Source organism: Sceloporus undulatus, chromosome 6 (genome assembly GCF_019175285.1).
Source record: "Sceloporus undulatus isolate JIND9_A2432 ecotype Alabama chromosome 6, SceUnd_v1.1, whole genome shotgun sequence".
Lineage (NCBI taxonomy): Eukaryota > Metazoa > Chordata > Lepidosauria > Squamata > Phrynosomatidae > Sceloporus > Sceloporus undulatus.
In genome coordinates this window covers 116,983,901-117,006,765 of record NC_056527.1, presented here as the reverse complement: position 1 = coordinate 117,006,765, position 22,865 = coordinate 116,983,901, and the positions used below count along the sequence as shown (strand labels likewise).

The 22,865-nt window shown below is 46.1% G+C and overlaps 1 protein-coding gene across 7 annotated transcripts in view; it reads right to left on the bottom strand.

Moving 5' to 3' along the window:
- Positions 1–461: 461 nt before the first annotated feature.
- Positions 462–22,865, bottom strand: part of ZBTB4 (zinc finger and BTB domain containing 4) — a 49,438-nt gene continuing 27,034 nt past the window's right edge. For 5 of the 7 annotated variants that reach the window (XM_042471240.1, XM_042471238.1, XM_042471236.1 and 2 more), the window contains 2 exons: positions 12,384–12,466; positions 462–4,680 (listed from right to left, as the gene is read on the bottom strand). In XM_042471240.1, coding sequence (XP_042327174.1) covers positions 898–4,665 — 3,768 coding nt within the window. In that variant the 5' untranslated portion in view covers positions 4,666–4,680; positions 12,384–12,466 and the 3' untranslated portion in view covers positions 462–897. Of the gene's footprint in view, positions 4,681–12,383; positions 12,467–13,769; positions 14,073–14,101; positions 17,081–22,865 lie in introns of those variants that run through there. The other 2 variants (XM_042471237.1, XM_042471239.1) reach the window with 2 other exon arrangements.

Genomic DNA, 22,865 nt, shown 5'->3' with positions numbered 1-22,865 from the left:
GGCCTAGAGTCTGGGGGTGGGGTAGACTAACTTCCAGAAACAGCCCCCCTCCCTCCAACGTCCCATAACCAGTGGCCATGTTAGTCGGGAGACTCTACAAATTTTCATCCCAAATAAGTTATAATTTTCTTAGCCTGGTTATTGATTAATAGTTCTTGGCGAGGTTTTTTTTTTTTGGGGGGGAGGGTCTGTTCTGCAGAAGAATCTCCCTGCAATTCCACTGCAGAAAAGCAACATCTATTGTGATAGGGGGACCGGAAGGAGAGGAGAAAGACAGGGAAGAGAATATAGGAGTGTGTTGTAGTGGGAGGGTCCATGGGAGGACTCCACCCATTGGGGGAGGCTCCTCCTCTTTCCCCGTACAACACTCCCGGGATAGCGGGTGCAAGAAACAGGTGGCAGCAATACCACAGGACTGCGAAGACGTCGCAAGAGGGCTGCCACACATCACTGGGAGCAAAGGGGAAAGAAGAGGTTGTGCAAATTCACTAATGGTGTCTACCAAGCAAGAAGACATTCACTTGGGAGTGGGGAGGATTTGGGAGCTGGGGAGAAGAGGGGTTACCCTGTACCTATTTTTGCTATTTATTTATTTTATTTATTTATTTTTTACAATCTTATCTATGAGGTGCCCCACTGATGTGAAGGAGGAAGGATCTCCGTGTCAGCTCAGATGCTCACCTATCCCGCACAGTTCTCTCACACGACCCAATCATCTTCCCTTCAGATCTCTTCCACACGCATGCACACACATACGCACACAACTCTCTCAGAATGGAGGAGGGAGGAATTACACCATCCCCACACCCTCCCCTCCCTTGCCTTCTCCCACAAATATTTCTGGCGCCTTTCTTCTCCCCTCCTTCTCTCCCCACGAGCCAACCTCCCTCTGTCCCCTCAAAGAAGGCTTCCTTTCTTCAGCCTCTCTGAAGCGGTGGGTTCTCCTCTGCTCTCGCGAAGCATGCTGCCCCCCATCGTCATGCCCCCGTTGGATCCGGCGCCCCCCTCGTGTACCTCACTCCGGCATGGGTTCATGGAATAGCTGAAGACACTGGGCAAGAAGGGGAGAGGTTGACCCTTGTCATCTGGGACGACCATGTTCAAAGCCACTGGCAGGGTGAAATTGTATGGGTAGGCTGCCAAGAGCTGGTGCCCATACATTAACGGGTAGGGATCCGGGTAGAAGCTCACCTTACTGTCCCCATCACTGCTGCCCGCTTTCCCCACAGCATTGAATTGGATGGCGCTGGGATAGGCGAGGAATGAGGCCTTGTCCTCCAGATCCTTCCTCGTCCGACAGCTGCCCGGCACCAGTAATGGCAAAGGGTATTCCTGGACCGGGTACTGCTCCTCTTCCATCTCAGGAGGAGGCACCAGGACCTCCTTCTGGACCAGGCCGGTATGTGAGATGACAGGGTCTTGGAGGGAGTGTGGTAAACTAGGGGGAACTTCTACAAGGCTGGTGGCAGCCTCCAGAGTTGGTGGGTGGATGGGGAGCTCCTCAGGGAAAGGGGACTTGTCCCCATCTGGTGGTGGCGAACTTTCCTCTGGCAGCATTGGTGCAAGAGTCCGGACATCGTAAGGCGTCAGGTCCATGGGTGGAAGGTCATCTTCTGGTACTTCCTGCCGGCAGAGGGGGGCTTCCCCACTGGAGGATGACACCTGCATCTCTTGAGTGGTCTCTTCCTTCACAACAGGCGATGGTGTCACCGGAGGCACATCAGGGGTCTTCTTGGAATAGGCGATGACAGTGGTGGGAGTTGGCAATGGAGCTGGCTCGGGCTGCTTGCCTTCGTGCCGTTTCATGTGCCGACTGAGTGCTGCTGCGGTCTTGCAGACCTTTGTGCAGTGAGCACAGGTGAACTTTACCAAAGGCTTGCGGCCTACGCGATGAGGAGTGCCTGGCATGGGTGCCAAGGAATGGTCCTCCTTACCAAGGCGTCCATGCACCCTCTCGTGTTTCCTCAGTTTCTTCAAAGCAGAGAAGAGTTTGCCACATACACTGCACTCATGCTTCCACTCCGAGCCCCGTATGCTCCCGGCTTTGGATGGCTGATCCGTTCCTTCACCCTCAGATATGCCTCCAGGCACCTCAGTGGACAGTGGCTCACTAGTCCCCACACTGGCATCATCTTTGGTTTCCTCTTCCTCCTCCTCCTCTTCCCCAGCCTCCTTGGCCTTCTCTGTCCGTTTCATCCAACGCAAAGAACGCAGCTTGCGACGCCATCGGGACTTCTTCATCTTTGGCATGGCATTGCCACTGGTGCCACCACTGCCTCCACATGCCTTTCGTTTGGGCTTGTAGCTGTAGTATGGTCGCCACAGCTGGTCTTCAGTGTCTCCCCGATCACTGTCCTCCTCGCCACTCTCATTAGTGTATGACCGGTTGCCGTGCTTGCTGTGAAGTGTCAGTGTGGGATGCGGCTGCTGCTTCTCATCATTCCGGTCACGGCCAAAATCAAAGCGCCTACTTCCAACACGACCACTCTTGTCCAACATGAGGTCCGTCTCTGAGATTCGCCGCTTGACTATGGCTTCTTCACCGATACGCACTGTAATCTGGCAGAGTGGTGCAGCACGGCTTTCAGAAGTGGTGCCCACATATGCTGGCTTTGCCATGTAAGTCATGGTACGGCCAGCTCGCACACCCCTCACCCTGTGCCCATGTTCAGTCCCATTCTCTTCTGAAGCCCGCTCATCTGCCTTCTGAGACTGGATATAATCCTTCAGGACTTGCTTCTTGATGGGTTTGGCCACGACCGTGGCAGGCGAGGACTGTGGCAAGAGGAGTGGAGGCCCTGTATCTAACAATGCATCTGAAGATTTGCTGTTGTATGTGATTACTGAGGAGGTTTGCGACTTCACCGAAGTACTATGGACTATCACGGAGGAAGCTGGCCGCCCATAGGCGATGACTGTGGGAGCCTCTGTGGGTGCTCCTGGCCGGTTGTCTGGCTGGGCCTTCTCATCTACTGGTGGGAGAACAGGCATCTCCCGGTCACTTGTGGGATCTTGCTGCTGAAAGTGTTCTTCCTCTGGAAGCTCTAATGAGCTGCCATTGGTAGTGAAGACAGAAGGGACATCGCTGGTACCCAGCGAGGAGACCAAGTTTCCATCTAAGGAGTCACTGTCCCCTAATGTCATAGGGATGGGCTGGGTGGGGAGCAAGAGGTTATCTGGTACCAGCCCTTGGCTGTAAGTCTTATAGGGTCTTTTTTGGGAACGCATGGGCAACAGCCGGTAGAGTTTCAGAGCATTGAGCTTAGGCTTATAGCCGCCATTTGGAGTCTTTTCTGAAGAGATAAGACCGGGATTGATTCCATGGAAGGCTTTCTGGTGGGTCTTCAGGTTGTAGTAGGTGACGAAGGTCTCCCAGCAGAAAATGCACTGGTAGCGCCGTTCACCTGTGTGCCAGACCTCGTGCTTGGTGCGATACTCGGCCAGGGCAAAGACTTTGTCACAGTAACGGCATGGGTACTTCCGCCGCCATGAATGGACGTTGGAGTGGCGCTTGAGGCTCGAAAGTGTCATGTAAGATCTCTCACAGACAGTGCAGAAATAGATGATGTGGCCATCCACCACTTTGACAAAGTGGTCTTGGTCAGAGATATAGTCCATACGTGTCAAGCCTCGATGGCGGAACATCACACCCTTCTTGGCTGATGCGGGTGCTCCCACTGGCTTGGAAGGTAGCACGAGATCCGGTGGCATCTCGCTGCCCTCTAAAGTGTTTTCCTTGGGCTTTTCGACTTCTTTGCATAACACTTCATGAGTCTGCAGCCGTTTGATGTGAATAAAGCCCTTTCCACAGTGGCGGCAGGACAATGAACGCCGTGTCCGGTGGAGCTTCATGTGGAGACTGAGGGCAGAAGACGTGGTGAAAGAACGACTGCAGGTTCCACAGCAGAAAGTGCTACTGGCAGGATAGGAAGCTCCTGACGGAGAAGAGCAAGCAGAGACAGGTGCCTGGGCCTCATCGTTGTTGGTGATGGAAGCAGAGGGATTGCCAGGAAGAGCGTCCTGGTCCCAACCTGCACTCCCCTTCAGAACAAAAGCCAGGTCAGGTGGGGGTGGCAGTGGCACCGAGGTGACTGAGCTGAGGTTGTACAGGATCTTTGCCGTCTCTCTTTCACTGTCAGGGTGGGCGTCTTCTGCTGGACTGGATGCTTTGGCCAGCTCCTGAAAACAGAGTGGGCTGGAAGGCTCAGCTGAACGGGAAGGGCAGGTGAGGTCAATCGGTGATCCGCACAGCCTGGAGGAGATCACGCTGGAGTCATCCATCTTTGCATCTGCTGAGGAGTCATCCAGATTCTCCAAGCGGGAGATGCCCAGACGCCGGCCGACAGCTCCGATTTCTTTAGCGGCAGCTGGGCTGGGCACTGAGAGACGGGAGTTGTAGATGAAGTTGAGAATGTCAGAGAATACTTCAGCCTGGATGTCAGGAAGCTCCAGGATCTGGCCTGGCTGGCGGCACACCGAGTCCTCGGAAAGCACTTCCTTAAAGTACGGGCTGGAGGCTGCAAGGATGTTCTTATGGGCTTTGAACTTGGTGTCTTCAGCAATGATAGTGATGTCACAAAACTGGCCGCGCAGGCGCTGTTCATTCAACTGGACCAGAAGGGAGCTGGAGTGGCTGATGTCTGTGACCTCCACAACTGGAGCCATTGTGTTGTTTCTGACCTGTAGAAAGAAAGAGAGAGAGACAGAGTGAAAGACTAGGGCATCTTGGCATCTCACTTGTTCTCTATATGGCAGTGATGGTGGGGAACATAAGTTTCAATCTGGAAGAATGGTTTCGAGCTTCCCAATTTTACCAAGTTGAAACGGAAGGAACCAAAGGCTCCAGTAGACACACAACCTTGCATCTTGGGATGCAAAGCCAACATCTCGAATTACACATATTCTAAAGTCATTACAGTGGCTGCCTATTAGCTTCTGGGCTCAGTACAAGGTGTTGGTTATTACCTACAAAGCTCAACATGGCCTGGGTCCAGTCTACTTGAAGGAACGCCTCCTCCCATATAATCCTTCCCGTACACTCCGTTCCTCTGGGAAAAATCTTTTACATCCAAAAAAGACCAGATTTGCGGTGACCTCCTGGAGGTCCTTTTCTGCTTCGGCTTCTAAAGCTTGGAATGACCTGCTGGAAGAGATTCGTCAATTATCCTCATTGGAGGCTTTTAAAAAATCGACTAAAACCTTTCTCTTCCGGCAGGCCTTCCCTGAGTGATAACCACCCAGAACCGATTCCATCTGTCCTTCCTATTATATCTCCTCGTCATTCGCGGATTGTAGAATAATCCTGGAGTGTTGTATTGTTATATATTTTAATCATGTTTTATGTTAACTTTATAGTTTGGGAGGGAGGGCTGGGTCAGGGTTTTGTGGGTTTTATTGTTTTTATATTGTGTATCACAAACTCTGTTGTTACCCGCCTCGATCCCCAAATGGAAGAGGCGGGATACAAATAAATATTTATTATTATTATTATTATTATTATTATTATTATTATTATTTAACATCTCAGGTTTTCTGATCATCATTATTATTATTATTATTATTATTATTATTATTATTAACCTTTATTTATAAAGCGCTGTAAATTTACACAGCGCTGTACATACATTCTTTTAATTAGGCGGTTCCCTGCCCTCAGGAACAGAGGAGGAAGAGGAAAGAATTGTAGGCTTCTCTTAGGTTGACCTTATAGGAGTAGAGCTGAATATTTCCTAGGAAAAGGAAACAGTCTTTTAGATCACAGGTGGGGAAATTGTGGGGTGTGGGCCACATATGGCTGCCCAAACGTCTGGCCAAGAAGACCCCAGTAGTCTCTAGAAAAAATTCAAAAACAAAAAAAGTGAGATTTTTCAAGTCATATTCTTCTTGAGAACTGGGCCAAACACACAAGAACACCTATAAATCTGATCAGGTTGTTTTTTCTCACTCCCTGCCCCCAGGCTTTATTTCGGCCATTAAATTGACCCAAAATTGTGGTTTTGGAAATAAAATGTTCCCACCCCTTATTTAAAAGAGAGCCAGAATTAGGGGGCTTTGAGGAAGGGGAACGATGGCAAGATAGGGCAGGCAGGTGTGTTACCTGACATTCAGGGAAGAATAGGGTGTTGAAGTGAAGAGGAATGAGGTTACAAGCTATAGGAAGTAGAACAGCTAATTTCTCAGGAAAGATATGCAGCAGGGGGAAAGGTGACCTAACAATCCGGGCATAGTCTGAATGCATGCAAATATGTGAGAAGAGGTGACTGAAGGGAGCCAAAATCTGAGGCCAGGAGGGGGACCAAGGAGCCACAGATTCTTCTTTCTTGTCCAAAAAGGTCACTGGTCCACTTGCCTGGCCTAAACAACCGATGATGCATTGGGGACAGGAGGAAGTCCCCATGCCTCTCCCCACAAGCCAGCTTTGTTTCTTTTACCCATTTTCCGTTTGGATTTACATCTCTCTCTCCTTTCCTCTCCTTTCTTTGGGGAGCCATTTTGCTCAAGGAGTTCCCCCAGCTGGCAGCCTAAAATGGCTGAAGGAAACAAAGTCTGGTGCCAACTCGGATTAACAGGCGATGTGCCGGCCCAACCCACTTTGATTCAGAGCAGGCACTGAGGCCGGTTCAAGTGGCTTGCCCCGTTGCCTCAGACGCTCACTGGGCTGGCTCCTTCGGCTTGGCATTTCCTCGTGCCAAGCACTGGCAGGCACCTTTCCTGGCCCTCCTCATTGAGCATGGCCCCTGAAGGCATGCTCTTACTCCCCTCTTTGATGAGAGAGCTTATGGCATGTGAGGGGTATGTGTGCGTGCATGTGCAACAGTGGTGTCAGTTGTGTCTTTATCTGTTTCTCTACCCTTGTCACGCACAAACACACTCCTCCTCTTCCTCTTTCCACCTTTCTCTTGATCTAGGAAGAGGCAACCAGGCCTCATGTCAGCCTAAGGTCACGTCAACCTGCAGGAATGGAAAGGGGGTGTGGGTCTTCTTGCAAATGTCTATTGTGCAAGCATGCATTGGGTGGGCAAGGGAAGGAGCTGGTGTGGGGGTATGTGCATAATGCAATGACAACAATACCTTGAGGGGTTCGCTCTCTCACACAGAGACACATACACACTGACACACAATCATACACAGATGCATGCATGCATGCGCACTCACACACACGCACAATCCCTTCCTGGCTGTGACGGGAGTATTCAAATGGAAAGGAAGTTTCTATGGAAACAGGCCGGGATGACGAAGAGAGAACGGGTTGTGGAGGAAGGGAAGGGAGAGGCGGTGTGGTTGTGGGGGGAGCATAGATTTTGAGGATGGAGACTGGGGGTTACGTTGGGGGGCCATGGCATGGAGGGGCAATGAGCAATTGAAAGGACCCTCCGGGGTCCTCTGGGGGGATTCCAAACACTGTGCAATCTGGGATTGCAATCTGTTTCCAGTAGATGTCAAGTGGATCCACTTGATCCAACTTTCCCTTCCAGGCTTCTAAGAGACCCCCCGGCCTCCTCATGGCCATCTCTTGACACTAATTTATTGGTGATTTCTAGAGTGATTTCATTCCTGATGCCAGATCCCACTGGTCAATATAACCGAATGCTATCCAGCCACACATGAGAAATCACAGGAGACCACGAAGTTGTTTTGGGGCGATGCAGCCCCTTTTCAAGAAAACTTCCAAGGCTGCTTCTGAATTAGAACTCTGTTCCTCTAAGGTGGTTTGTTGAGTGGTGAAAGACACTCTGCACATGCCTGGAAATCAATGCTGTCACATTGCTTTCAGAGGATGAAACTTGGCTCAAGTGTAAAATCTAAACTGAAATACAGGTTGAGTATCCCTTAACCAAAATGCTTGAGACCAGAAATGATTTAGATTTTGGAATTTTTTAGATTTTGGAATATTTGCATCTATATGGTATTTTGGAGATGGGACTCAAGTCGAAACATTACATTCATTTATGTTTCATATACATGTTATACACATAGCCTGAAAGTAATTTTACATACAATATCTGTAATCATTTTGTGCATGAAGCAAAGTTTGTGTACACTGAAATCTCAGAAAGCAACAGTATTACTATCTCAGCCACCCATGTGGACAATTTCAGATTTTGGAATTCTGGATAAGGGAGACTCAACCTGTACTGTGAGTGCATCAAAGGGAGCGAAATGAACTCCTATCAGCATTAGGTACGATCTTCTTGTTATCTATTTGGCATGTGAGTAATAATATTTAATGATTTTCACCACATAGGGTACGTTTTCTCCAGTTTTCAACCAAGCTTGCCATCTTCAACACAGTGAGGAACATGCAAAAAGAAAGAAACAATCGCAGAAAAGAAAATGAAAGCCAAAATGGATTTTTTCCCTCCCTTCCAGTTGCAAGAAATAAACACCAGAAGAGGAGGAGTGGCAGAGGAACATTTGGATTCGAGGGACAGTGTGGCTCTCTCCATTTTTCCTGCAGTTTAAAGAAGCAGAACTGGGTCGGGCTTTGAGACTGCGTTGTTGTGCGGGCGAGAGAGAGACCGAGAAGGACTGGATAAGGGAAACATGCAAGTCAAGCATAAACAAGAGGAGATGACGGATGGATTTTTGTGGCCCTCTGTGAGTCACGGAGGCTGAGGTCAGCAGATTGACTCGGGAGCGGCCGCGCTGCAACGCCGAATCTGTGCACCACAGGAGAGCAAATATGGGGCGAGAAGGAGTTACCTGTGCCAGTCAGACTGTATTGACTTGTATGCGGATTCAAAGTATCTCCAAAAAAGCGAGACAGACTGTCTAAAAATCTGAGATAATACCACCCGGAGGGGTAAACACCCTTGTCCTGAGACTGGAAAAACTCCTAGGTACTGACAACATTTGGCACACCTTCTGAAGAACACTGTTTACTAAATCCCAAATGCCAAAACCTTTCGATTGCAGTGTTTATAGAACTCAACTGGAGGAGACCCAGGTTCAAATCACCTACTTGGCTCTCTCTTTCTTTTTCAACAGAAACTACCTCGCAGGGCTATTGCAAAGATTAAATAGGAAAGCTCTTTATCTCTTGCTCCAAGAAACTGGAAGGAAAAGGCAGAGGATCCTGTAACCAATAATCATAACAGCAATTCTCACAAGCAGGACTTGGAAAGGCTTGAGATAGCTGCTGAACCAACACCTGCTCACTGATTCATCCCATAACCTAAATAAAAATTGCAGGAAATAATATAAAGTGGGCACACGACTCCACATCCTTCTGCCTCCCACCCTAAAGCTAGGAAGCCCCAGAAAGGCATCAGAACTAGCTGACACTATCTCCCTTCCACATGCCAAATTTTGTATATTTTGTCACACATCTACCCTTGCGGCCCTGTATATTTTAGGCTTTATATTCCAAGGGTTCAGAAAACTCTATTTTGCTTATAGAATTCCAATAAGGTACCATATTTGCTGAAAAGATAGAATAAATAACTAAGAGATGGCAGACTTCAGGTAGCAAGCCTAAAAGAAAAACCCTCCGGAACAGAGTACAGATTGCGTCTCCTTAATCCAGAATTCCAAAATCCAAAATACTCCAAAATCCAATATTGTCCGTATGGGTGGCTGATATAGTGACGCTTTTGCTTTCTGATGGTTCAGTGTACACAAACTTTGTTTCATGCAGAAAATTATTTTTAAAATATTATGTATAAAATTATAAGTAGGGGGGGAGAACTGAAATACCCGTTCCCACCACAGCCACCCCAGTTTTATGTGGTTCAGACCAAAATCTGTTTGGAAAGGTTGTTGTTCTTCATCAAGGATACAGAATCAGGGTCTGAACTGCAGCCCATGTACACTCGGAGTACAAAATCACCTTCGGGCTATATTTATATTTAAATATAAATATTTAAATGGCCTTTCGCCGGCAAGCAAAGACATTTTTATTCCAGAAAGCTTTTTAAACTCATGCAGGCCAGTTTTATTGGGGGATGGGGGGTTGCTTTAGATTATTTTTAACCTGTATGTTTTAAATTTTGTATGTTCATAGAATCAGTCGCCACTCCTTTTTTCAGGGGATCTGTTCCGGACCCCCTTGCGAAAATGAAATTTCACTTATATTCAAGCCCCATTGTTTCTTCCTCCATTTGTTCCTTGCACATAAGCAAGGGATGCGAGTTTGAAAACCTTGAGAAGGGGGGGGGCTGTATTTAAATTTTTTTTTTACTGTTTTAATTGTTTTTTAAAGTGTTGTTTTAGTGTTTTGTGTGTGTGTGTATGTTGTGAGCCGGCTTGGGTCCCAACTTGAGAGAAAGGCAGGATAAAAATAAAAATAAAATAAATGTATCCAAAATGCTTGGGACTAGAAGTGTTTGGGATTCAGATTATGGAATATCTGCATATACATAATAAGATCACTTGGAGATGGGACCCAAGTCTAAACATGAAATTCGAATTTTGTTTCGTATACACCTGTATACAAAACAATAATGAATTTCATGTTGAGACTTGTGTTCCGGCTCCAAGTTACCTCATTATGTATATAAGGGAATATATGCCAGTATTCCAAAATCTGAAACAATCCCAAACACTTCTCTTCCCCAGCATTTTGGATCAGGGAAACCCAACCTGTAACAACAGGCCTAAGGGTTGCTATGGCAATCTGCAGGCCCAGAAAATCAGCATTATAATAAAAAGCGCTGTTATTGCCCTGAAGTTCAGCAAAGAAGCAGCCTCAGTTCAGCCACTATAGATACAGGAGGGTTATAAGAAGTGGAATAGCAGGAAGGAAGGAAGCAAGAAAGCAAGCAAGAAAGAAAGAAAGAAAGAGGCCTGTTGCTGTTGCCATGGTGACGTGATATGGATCCCAGAGTAGATAGGCCTCAGCCAGGAGATCTTGAGAAATGTACGCTTTGTACACTTGTATACTTTAAATTTTATACTTTAGTATAAGATGTCTTTGGAGTTTAAGCATTTTATTTCATCTTCAAGAGGGGGAGAAAGATCTCATCTGCACTGCATAAATAATGTGGCTTGACAACACTTTAAATGCCACAGCTCCAGCCTATGGAATCCTGGGATTTGTAGTTTGTTGCGGCACCAAAGCTCTCTGACAGAGAAAGCAGAATTCTCAAAAAACTACAAGTCCCAGGAATCCACAGCACTAAGCCCCGCGGCAGTTGAAATGGTGTCAAACTGCATTATTTCTGCAGAGCAGATTAGTTGTTGTTTTTGAGCTCTTTTGGAGATTTATGGCTAGCCTAAGCCAAAGCTATAATGAGGCTTTCTTGGCAAGATTGGTTCAGAGGGTTGCCATTGACTTCCCCTGAGGCTGAGAGAGTGTGACTTCTTGCCCAAGATCACCCAATGGGTTTCATGGCCAAACTGGGAATCGAACCCTGGTTTCCAGAGTCATATTCAACACTCAAACCACTACGCCATGCCAGCTCTTCACAGATTAAACCTAAGACTATTTTACAATACAGTGGGCGCTTGGTATCCATTAGGGTTTGGTTCCAGGACCCCCCCTGGATAACAGAATCCATGGATGCTCAAGTCCCACTAAATACAAGGGCATAGTGAAATGGTGTCCCTTGCATCTTGGATATTATTGTTATTGTGGCGTGATTTTATGGTTGTAATCCCACTTCGATCCATCGGGAGAGGTGGGAAAATACAAATAAAAAAAATTATTATTATTATTATTATTATTATTATTATTAATTGTACAGTTTTATCTTTTTAAACTATATTTTATTCTTTTAATAATCTATCTATTTTAATACTGTAATAATTCAATTCCATTTTAATGTACCAATTTCCTATGTTTTTAATTGTACTGTTCTTTTAATGATGCAAGCCGCTCTGAGTCCCATTTCTAGGGAAAGCGCGGGATACAAATAAATATGATGATGACGACAATGAAGCTTTTTGAAATTCACATTTTTTTAATATTTTAAAGTCGTGGATGCTTGAATCCGTGGATAAAGAATCCATGGATACGGAGGACTGGCTGTACATCCTCAGGGGCAAGTTTTTGCAATGTGACAAACTGCGACAACAAGCCAAAGGACAGAGGCGCCAAGTGTGAAAAGATCTAGGCTGAGCCTGCGCTACCGTAGAGAAGTGCAAGCCTAGAGAGGTGCAAGCAATCCTATGGGGGGTTGCTATGGGAACCACATCCAGCTGTAGAGGTCTGGCCTAGATCCAGTCCCGGTTGCCGTAGAGACCCAAGTAAGGGAGTAGCATCTGGCCTAGATACAGCCACCGTTGCTATGGAGACCGGAACAGGATAAACTGGTGGGTCTGGAAGCAGGCGGCATTTCCATAGAGACCCAAACAAGAATGGCCAGACCTACCCAAGAGGCCCCCCATGGCTGGCAATAGCTCAGGAGTCGGGAGGAAGGCGAGGAAGATGGAGGTTGCCTTACCGGGACACGCTGACCACATCTACCGGGGATCTGCGCTGCTCTTCTTCAAGTCGCTGCCTCCAAATTTGCCGGAGCAGGAACCTCTGGGGTAGGAAAGAAAAACAAGAGGCAGGAATTAACACTGACTTTTTAAAAAGTTGCATCTGCCACATGACCATTTGGCCCCCAAACTCAACCGTTAGCATGACGTCCAGCGCCAAAACTTAATCACTGAAATGGCAAAGCAAACAAATGGCTGAAGCGCTAAAATGCTGTCGGTGGCACGATCTCTGGAGAAGGAAACCATTACCCGAAATTATCTGTGTTCATTATTAATCCCACCCACATCCTTTCCACCTTCGTTTTGCATCTAGAGAATTCATCTTCTTTCCCCAAAACAATGCACTGTGGATCTTTTTGCTCTTACAGCGGGCTGAAATTTGGGATTTTACGGAAGACAAAATAAAGGGTCACATGGCAAGTCAGAGACAGGTTATGCAGGAAATAAGAGCCTGCGATATTAAGAATATAGGAATAGACTCACCAACCTCACGGGAGAGGCAGAACATGCATCCAGCATAATCCGCAAATCTGGATTCAAATTTCATCCTTCACTCATGAGAACTAGGAACGTGCTTTGCAATATAAATAAAATTAAAACGCAAAGATTCCCCAGGAATTCAAATAAATAGCCTACGTCCAGTTTCCAGGCAATGGACTACATCCATGAAAGGAGAAAAATATTTCAGAAGATTGGGACCCAGTGTTTTCCATCGGTCAAATATGCATTGACTGGGACATATCTTTTACGTTCAGTCCCAGTCGCATTGAATGCTTACATGAGGCCGGGCTAGTAATAAGAACAAAAGCAATTCCCACTGCACTTTTGGTTTTTTTGGTTTTGGCAAAAAGAAGGCTAATATAAGCAGAGGAGGGGGGAAATGCCTTCAACATCTGTCCCTGAAAATGTTCTGCCGAACTGCCATTTTGAGAAAAAAAGCTGCGCCCACAGAAGTCATGAAGCATCAACCCTATCCACGCTCACACAATAAAAATAAAATTATGATGCCTTTTACTAAAAATATCCAACTTTAGATAGATTTGGTTTGCTACAGAAACGAAAAATCGCAAGGTGCTCCTTGCTAATAAACTGGAGATTTGGGAGCGAAGAGTCAGGAAAAGAACAACAACCACTGCTCTTATATCCACCTCCTGAAAGAAAAAATTAATAAATCTAGGCTGCTGAGAAATAATAATTTTAAAAGTATCACCAGACCAGCGTTTCTATTTTTATAGACCTGGTTCCCTAACTTCTGGCAGCATTTTCCTGAAGACTGCACAGCCATTCGCCTTGAAAAATTTCATCCCACTCATCCAAACTCTCTTAAGCTTCCTAAGCGTTCTTACCATTTTAAGAGGAAAATAAATACCCACAGGAATTCTGGAGTGGGCTGTGCTGTGTACAGAACTCGTGGATTTTATCACGGGCTTTGGGCTTCAAAAACCTTCTCTGCTTGCATACCCCAAAAATTCAGCAGTGCATCTTGGGTTCAAATCCTGTCGCTCACCAGGCACAACTATGAAACCCAAACTCCCGAAAGCCTGAGTCCGATTCTGCTAAGTAACAGACGTCATTCCCCTATACTGCAAGATCTTCAGTCCTGGCTCCCACCCTCCAAATGCATCTCTGCCACCACTGTCGGAAAACTCAGATGTCAGCTTCTGGGATGGTTGCCTACCCTGCTTTCCCTAGAAGACTTAACAGGGACTACAGCCCCCACCATGTTTCGACCATCTCCCCCAAACCACCGAGAGCGTTGAGCCTCTTCTGGGCTTGGAGTGCACAGCAAACCTGATCCCCTTCCATTTCCGGAGAGCCTGTGATCTCAGCAGAGCCGCCTGTGTTGCGTTAGCAGCATCCACCTCCCAGAGCTTAGCACTCGAAAAATGCAGCAAGGCAGAAGGCGAAAAGGGGGGAGGCTTTTTAGCTGCCAACTAAAAAAGAGGCCGCAGCCTCCAAGAGTCACTGCCTCTTCCATCCGGCAGCAGAAGTCTCCCGCATAATGGATCAGGTCACAAGGATCATTGTGGCCGAGATGGGTTGTCCATGTGCAAATCAGAAACCAGAGCTGCTTTCGCACGAGTGTCCCTATTACCGCTTGGGGTAACTCAAGACGGGGACTTGATCTGTCACGCTTGGAGATTTGTTTTGCACAGCAGTCTCAGGGACCGGCTTGTGATAAATACCCACTCGCAACAGGAAAATAGCAACGAGGAAGACGAGAACCATACGACTGTAGCGAAGGAATTGTCGAATGCAGTTTAGGGATGTGGGTCAGGCAGACAGGAACAGTCTCAATGCAGAACCGTCGCCAGCATGACAAAATGCGGTCTCTATGTTCTCCTTTGCGGTACTCATGACACCATTCTGGGATGAACAATGCCGACAAGAAATAAAATAAGTTGTCACATGCAGGCCAGTGTTTTGAAGGAGGGGGGTCTTTCAGGCCCAAGCGGAGAAATGTAATGAAGCGTGTCAGGCCAAATCCGACAGAATTCGCTTCTGTGTTTCTCACCGGAAATCAGAATGCAATTGTGTTAAGTACATCAGTAGATCCGGATATAACCAGACCATAAAAATAAGCTGTTGGCAGCTTATTTACATGCAGCTGACAGCAACCAGAGCTTGGGAAAGTTACTCTTTCTTTGGACAAGGACTCTTAAAAAATTTGTTGTGCTGAAAAGTTACTTTTCCAAGCTCTGAAAGGAAAGGGGCTGACGTCTTGGATAGAACTTGATACGTTCCTGAATAGGAGTGAAAAATTCAGAGCCATGAGGAGATGTGTGCCTCCATGGTGGCATCTGGGGTAGTTTCACACCCTCCAAATATCCCAGTTTTGCAGGGATGGTCCCAATTAATCCTCTGCCTTTCCACTTTTTCAGTTGTTTTTAAAATGTCCCAGTTTCTCCCTCCCCCCCCCACTCTTCCCATTTGTCCTCGGCTTATTTCATTTGCTGAAGACTAAATATGCAATGGCAAATCTCCTCTGAGGAAATCTTACCAAGAAAACCCCATGATAGATTTGCCTTAGCATCATGAAAATGACTAGAAGGTACACAACGGCAAACTGAATTCAAACAAACTGAAGTAGTCTGCACTCAGTCCACTTAATGGGATGGGATGGGAGAGCATGGGGGAGACTTATGCCCTTCCCAGTAGGTTCAGGCAAACATAAACTGCTGCAGCCTCCCCAAGCTTGTGTGTTCTTCCTCATTAATAGCATTTGCCATCCTGACCGCACTCTGATGCTCCTTGGCTACACGTGTCCCACTTTTCACCTGTGAAATGTTGGAGGGTCTGCAGTTTTGGCGTGTTGTGGTACCTCAATCTGGATTTAAAAAGCGCACATTGAGACTCCTTTGGGTGCACAAGAGAACGACAACAGATGCGACACGTCAGGAGGATGACTCAGTTGCAACTAGATGGCACTGGGGGGGGGGGACATGGGTTAGGAATGGGTTGACTCAACTTCTGAGCGCTTGCAAAAAAGAGTCAGGTGATGTCATCGTGAAGCTAATAAATAACCCCAATGAATTATTCTTTTTTCCCCTTTTAAGCCACACAAGAAAATTGCTTTGAAGCCAAAGGAAGTAGCCAAGTGCTCACAAATAATTAACCAAAACAGAAAACACACAAAAAAAGGAAACCAGACACTGAATGTCACTGTAGAAACATCAAAATACTTGACCTCTTTTCCTCCTCTTTTTTTTTTTTAAACAAACCCTAATGACTAAACAGCAAAGGAAATCACTTAATAGGAGGGCATGCCACAGCAACCATATTTGACACCCGTTGTTGCTGAAGAGGCACAAGATCTTGAACTTGGAGCCTAGGAAAGGGAAGGAAAGGCTAGTACCAGTACCGTCTGGTTCAAATGGTTCCAGAGTAAAGCTGATCTTATTTGGGTTTGCACCCTTCTTTTGGAATCCCCCTGTATTAGAGACTAACAGGATTTTATTAGACCACTGTTGCTTTAAAAAGGAGGCATGCCCATTCTGGGACTCAATGCATCCGGGGCCAATAACTATGGCAGGAATCAAAGGCACGGAAGAGATCTGAAGGAGGATTGGACAAGTTGCCTATGATGACACACCACTACCTTCACCCCATCCCCCTTTCCCGCTGCCTTCTCCGGCGACTAAAAAAAGCACACTGAAATAAACACACTCACCACGCTCGCTCGGTGCATGGGCACTCCTTTTGTAAAACCCAGGCAGAAGGCACAGTTTGTTCATAAACACACCTTCACAGCCAATCGCACATTGCAACCCAACACAGAACTCTGGGCTTTGTATAAGCATCTCCAGGTGTGCAAAATCTGGAGCATGAGATCATTCTTTCAAGCAGGAGGGTTGGAAAAGGGTGCTCCTGGACACACAAAATCCTAAGAGTTGGGCCTTCTTGTGCAACCCTGTTTGCCGTGCAACACAACTATAAAGCAAGCCAGAAAGATGCCCATCCAACCTCTGCTGAAAAGCCTCGAAAGATGGCGCGTCACTGCCCTCCATGGCAGTCCACTCCAGAGCTGAACTGTAAAGAAGTTATTCCTAAAGTTGAAGTGGAATCTCTTTTCCTGTAGTTTGTATCTATTGCTTCATTGTGTCCTATTTTCTGGAGCAGCACAAAACAAGCTTGCTCCATTCTCAAGATGACATCCTTTTGAATATTTAAACATGGATATCATGTCACCCCTTTTCTCCAGGCTAAACATGCTCAGCTCTCTAAGCTGCTCCTCACCCGGCTTGGTAGTTTCCAGACCTTTCACCATTTTGGTTACCCTCCTCTGGTCACGCTTCAGTTTGCCAATAATCTCCTCCTTAACTATGATGCTCAGAAATGGACACCCAATTCCAGGTGAGGTTTGAGTCTGACCAAAGCAGGCCTCCCTTTCTATGGTCTAATCTGCACTGCAGAAATAAAGCAGTTGAACACCACTTTAACTGCCATGGCTCAATGCTGCTTGGTCCTATTCGTGTTCAGAGTGAAACAGGAGACTGGGCCTTCTTGTGCCAAACTTCCACTGTTCCCTGAAAAATGGACTACAGGGGGAAAAAACTACAACCCACAAAGTGCCAAACTTCTTGGAACAATTATGCTATTGTTGTTGTTGTGTGCCTTCAAATGTTCCTGACTTATAGCGACTTTAAAGAAAACCTACCACAGGGTTTTCTGGGCAAAATTTGTCCAGAGAGTTTGCCTTTTGTCTTTCTTTGAAAGCTGAGAGAGTGTGACTTGCCCAAGGCCACCCAGCCGGTTTCCATGGCTGAGCAGAGATTCGAACCTTGATCCCCAGAGTTGTAGTTTGATGCTTAAACCACTACACCATGCTGGCTCTCTCGAATATACAGTCAAATAATAATGCACTTTTTGTTATTTGTTTTTTAAAGGCAAATTACAATACAAGAGGAGGTGTTTTGGAGGCAGCCAAAGTTTCACTAAAATCATTAAAAGGAACAATGGAAGGTGGATTCCTAAGCTGCTCCTGATGGCTAAGTATAAGTGCATCTGTTTCTTACCCTGATGGAGACTTGAGAGAGGAACACAGTTCTTGCTATATATAATGTAATGTTTTTAAGTGTTGGAATTGTTTAATTGTTTTTTTAAACTTGTATTTTGCATATTTTATAATGTTTTAACTTGGACTGTTTTCAATTTGTAAGCTGCCTTGAGTCCCTGTACTGGGAGGAAGATGGGAAACAAACAAACAAACAAACAAATAATTGTATGTTTATGTCCTTCACATTGCATTTGGTCATGGAAAACCAACCTGGTGACCTTGGGCAAGTCATGCTCTCTCAGCCTCAGGGGAAGGCAATTACAAAAACTCCCTCTGAATGAATCTTGCCAAGAAAACCCCACAACAGGTTCACTTTCTATGCTGGAAATGACTAGAAGGCACACAACAAGGCATAACAAACTACAAATCCCAAGTTTCCACAGGATCCAACCAGTTAATGTGGTTAATGCGGAATCATTTGCACTACAACTGAGTTGATTTTGCAAACTGAGCAGGATCAGTCATGGCTACTATTTGGATGGGAAACCACCAGGAAAGAATCCCAGGGACCTCCAGGTAAGAAGGCTAGGAGAGATTCCCTGGGGAAGCCCAGCTGACAGTCAGAGCTGGAGGCTTTTAAGACAGAAGGTTGTTAAGGACTGAGTTTTTATGAGCATGCCGTATTGTTTTAAATTGAACTGTCTGGAATTGCTTTTTCTCTTTTTAATTGCTTTTTCTCTTTTCAAGTGTACGTTTAAAATGCTTTAATAGTGTGGGTAGTACAATTCCATTTTATTGTTCACGTTTTGTATGTTATTAGCTATATTCTTGTTTTAAACTGTGAACTGTCTTGAGTTCCAATTTTGGGGGAAAAGATGGGATGATAATAATACTAACATTGATAGGAAGCTAGAGGAATGGAAGACCTGGCTCAGTACAGTTGGCTCTCCATATCAACTGAGTCTGCATCCACGGATTCAACCATCCACGGCTTTAAAATATTCCCCCCCCCCAAGATAAAATAAAAAGCAAACCTTGATTTTTCCATTTTATATAGTGAGCCCTCAGTATCTGCTGGGGTTTGTTTCCAAGACCCCGTGTGGATACGAAAATCCGTAGATGCTCAAGGCTCCTTATATACAGTGGCCTAGTAAAATGGTGTCCCTTACATAAAATAGCAAAATCAAGGTTTGCTTTTGGGGATTTATATACTTTTGGAATATTTTCAAGCAGTGGATAGCTGAATCCGTGGATAAAGAATCCATGGATATGGAGGGAGTACTGTAATAAGTAGCAGTGTTTGCCAATGAAAGCACTCTTGAGGAGTCCTGGAACTACATCCAGTTTCAAACCAAGGCAAGTCCTCAGAGAGAAAACTGGAGAGAGCGCCTGTTCTTTTAATAACTGCATAGAAGAAAGAATTTCAGCAGGAGTTGTTGGTGTCACTAGGCTTGGTATCACCCTGTGCGGGTAACTCATAGTGTCACTCCACAGACCTCCTGGGATGGGGGTGCAGATGGGGAGGAGGGTCTCAGGGAGCCCAGCATCCTATCGCCATTCCCCCTTGCAACTGAGGCAGCAAAGGACAGTTTGTTTAATTGCAAAAGATCTCCATCCTTGAAGAAAAAGGCAGGCAAAGCAAACAGCCTCCCCTGCCCTCCTGAGGACAATGGCAGAAGGGAGCCAAACTTATCAAGAGGGGAAGATGCAGGAGGGGGGAGCAGAGAGAAAGGTCCACAGCTTCACCCCTATACTCAGTCCCTCCTTTCTTTTCAAGCCTTGGGATGCTTTGCTGCTACCTGGTGTCAGCCCCTCTGATGGTGTCACCCAGTGGGATCCGCATCCCCTGCACCCTCCTAGTGTCACCACTGCAACCAGGCCATAAGCAAGCCCTGCTAAATTTCCCTCTTGTGCACAACTATTAAAGGTAGAAGAGCCCTCTCTGGCTTTCAGTCTGGAAACACTAGTTCCTAGCACTGTGTTCGGGAGCAATATAGGTGTGATCTTGAAAGCAACTGAAAAGCAAGTTGTTGTTGTGTGCCTTCAAGTAATTTCCAACTTATGGCGACCCTAAGGCAACCCTATCATAGGGTTTTCTTGGCAGGTTTCCTCAGAATGGGTTTGCCATTGCCATCCTGAGGCTGAGAGAGTGTGACTTGCCCAAAGTCACCTAGTAGATTTCATGGATTTGAACCCTGGTTCTCAGAGTCATAGTCCAACCCTCAAACTGCTACACCAAAAGCAACTGAAAAGCATGCAAGGAAGTGTCTTTACCTAGATTTGGTCCTCATTCTATCCAGTCTTAGGGGGAATTTGGCATTATAGTGCAAAGGTTTGAGTGCTGAGCAACCCTCGCGGAAGGTTCCAGGGCCTTCTATTTCTGCGCAAAGTCCTGTTTTGATGTTCAGCTGGGAGACTTTCCATGGAAGGATGACCTTTTCCATGCACGGCAGCTCATTCTTGTCAGCAGCGAAAAAAAGAAAAAGGAAAAAAGCATCCTAGCTGAGGAGGAAAGAAAGGCAGGGCTAAATCCAGAGAGGAAGGGGGGAAATTAGAGAGAGAAGAGAGAGAGAAGCCAATGCAACAATGGAGGGTCAGAACGGCTGGAAGGCCTCCAGGGAAAACACAACGAAGCCTCCTGCCCATGCTGACCATCCCCTGGAAATGCCCGAAGCCGAGCTTGGCATTGGAGCAAGATGGCTGCTGGCCGGCCACAAGAGCTATGTCAGTGGACTCTCGCAGGCCTCTTTTCTGGACATGTGCTCCTACAGGCAACACTGACCCCATGCTGGGAGCTTATTTCTACACACACACACACACACGTCACAGCATCTAAAGAAAGAAATGGAGACGCACACAGAAACTGGGCCTGAAACCCTGTGCAACATTTGGGGATGTGGATCCCAGTCTTGAGTACCAAAGTAAAATAATTTGGTTGGAAGAACCCCAAATTCTGTGCTCTAGGTTTGCAGCTATTTAGGGGTGCAGCTGCAGAGTAGACTCAAAATGAAGGCTTTCCCATCCCTCCAAAATTTCCAGCGCTATCGAGAAATACAGTCGTTCACAACTAGAACTCTTTTTTTCTTGTTGCTGTGTTTGCATTCCCTGGGTCGCTTGGCTGCCTCGTTTCTAAAGGGAAGTTTTATTTTCTAAATCATAGCTTAGAGAGCCAGGGTGGTGAAATGGTTTGAGCACTGGGACTACGACTCTGGAGATAGTCCCAGAATCAGCCACAGAAACTCCACTGTTGCAAATCGCACTCTCTCAGCCTCAGAGGACGGCCAAGGCAAACCCCCTCTGAGCAAATCTTGCTAAGAAAACTCCATGAAAACCCCCAAGAACAAATCTAAGAGAAAGATTTGTGATAGGATGCTTTAGGGTTGCCATAAGTCAGAAATGACTTGAAGGCACTAAAGCCACTAGGTAACCTAGGCTGAGTCACACTCTCTCAGCCTCAGAGGAAGGCCAAGGCAAACCCCCTCTGAGCAAATCTTGAAAAGAAAACACCATGACAGGCTTGCCTTAGGGTCGCCATAAGTCTGAAATGACTTGAAGGCACATAACAACAACCGTATCTAATGCACTAAACCCACTAGGTGACCTTGGGTGAGTCACACTCTCTCACCCTCAGGAAGGCTGAGGCAAACCCTGGCCTGAACAAATCTTGCTGAGAAAGAATTGTGATAGGGTTGCCTTAGTATTGCCATAAGTCAGAAACGACTTGAAGGTATAAAACAACAACAACAACCACTTTTAAATTAGTGCAATGCTAGAAATGTGGGGATCGAAGGAAAATTTCATGGGGGAGGGACATAAATTCTGATTTGGGAGGACAATGTCCTCATTTTGCCCCACTCCACCCCTAGCTACACCCCTGCTGACACTGCTCAAAAATGCTATTATAAAACAGACAGAGCATAGCAACAAGAGAGATGGTTCAGGGCAGAAGCAAAGGGACTGGACAACGTTCAACAAGTCCTTAATTCAAACCTCGTGTCTCCCATAAAACTTGCTAAGTCCTTTCGGCAGCCGATTCCCCCTCGACCTCGGCTCCCCACCCCAGTCACTGCAACGGAGTGGGGGAAGAATAATGGGGACTTACCTCACAGTTCTGCGGAAAACATTAGCACCCAATGTTGCATGTAAAGCATTTAGGAGTGCTCCGTTTATTGATGTTGCTGCTGTTAATTTTATTTGTTTTATTATTTGTTCATTTGTTTAATGTCAGTCCTGCCTGCCTTCCAATACAGGTAACTTGCAATATAAGTTAAAACACAATATAGATATAACTATGGCTGCATCCACGCTGCAGAAGCAATCTGGTTTGACATGACTTTAGCTGCTATGGCTCAATGCTATGGAATTCTGGGAATTGTTGTTTGTTGTGGCAGCAGAGCTTTTTGCTAGAAAAGGCTAAATGTCTCACAACACTAACATTCCCCAAGTTCCATAGCATTGAGTCATGGCAGCTAAAGTAGCGTCAACCTAGATTATTTCTGCAGTGTGGATGCAACCTTAGGCTTTCCTGGTTGCTTCATTTCAAATGTGCTTTTGTTAGTTGTCAATAAATAGTTTTGTGGAGCATATTCAACTCTTCTTCTTTTTTGTGATGTAGCACAGCACTGGGGCTACAGTTCCAGAGAGCAGGGTTCAATTCCCAGCTCCGCCATGAAACCTACTGGGTGACCCTGGGCAAGTCGCACTCTCTCAGCCTCAAAGGAAGGCAATGGCAAATCTCCTCTGAATAAATTCTGCTACGAAACCCCTGTGATAGGTTCAAGTCAGGGTCACCGTAAGTCTGAAATGACCTGAAGGCACACAATAAGAACAAAGGAAGCTATCCCTTTTCTTTCTATGTTATTTCTGCCTGTTTTCTGTCAAAGAAGTCATGTCCAGGAGCACATCCTGTTTATTAATGGAGATATACTTGTATCTCCCTCTATGA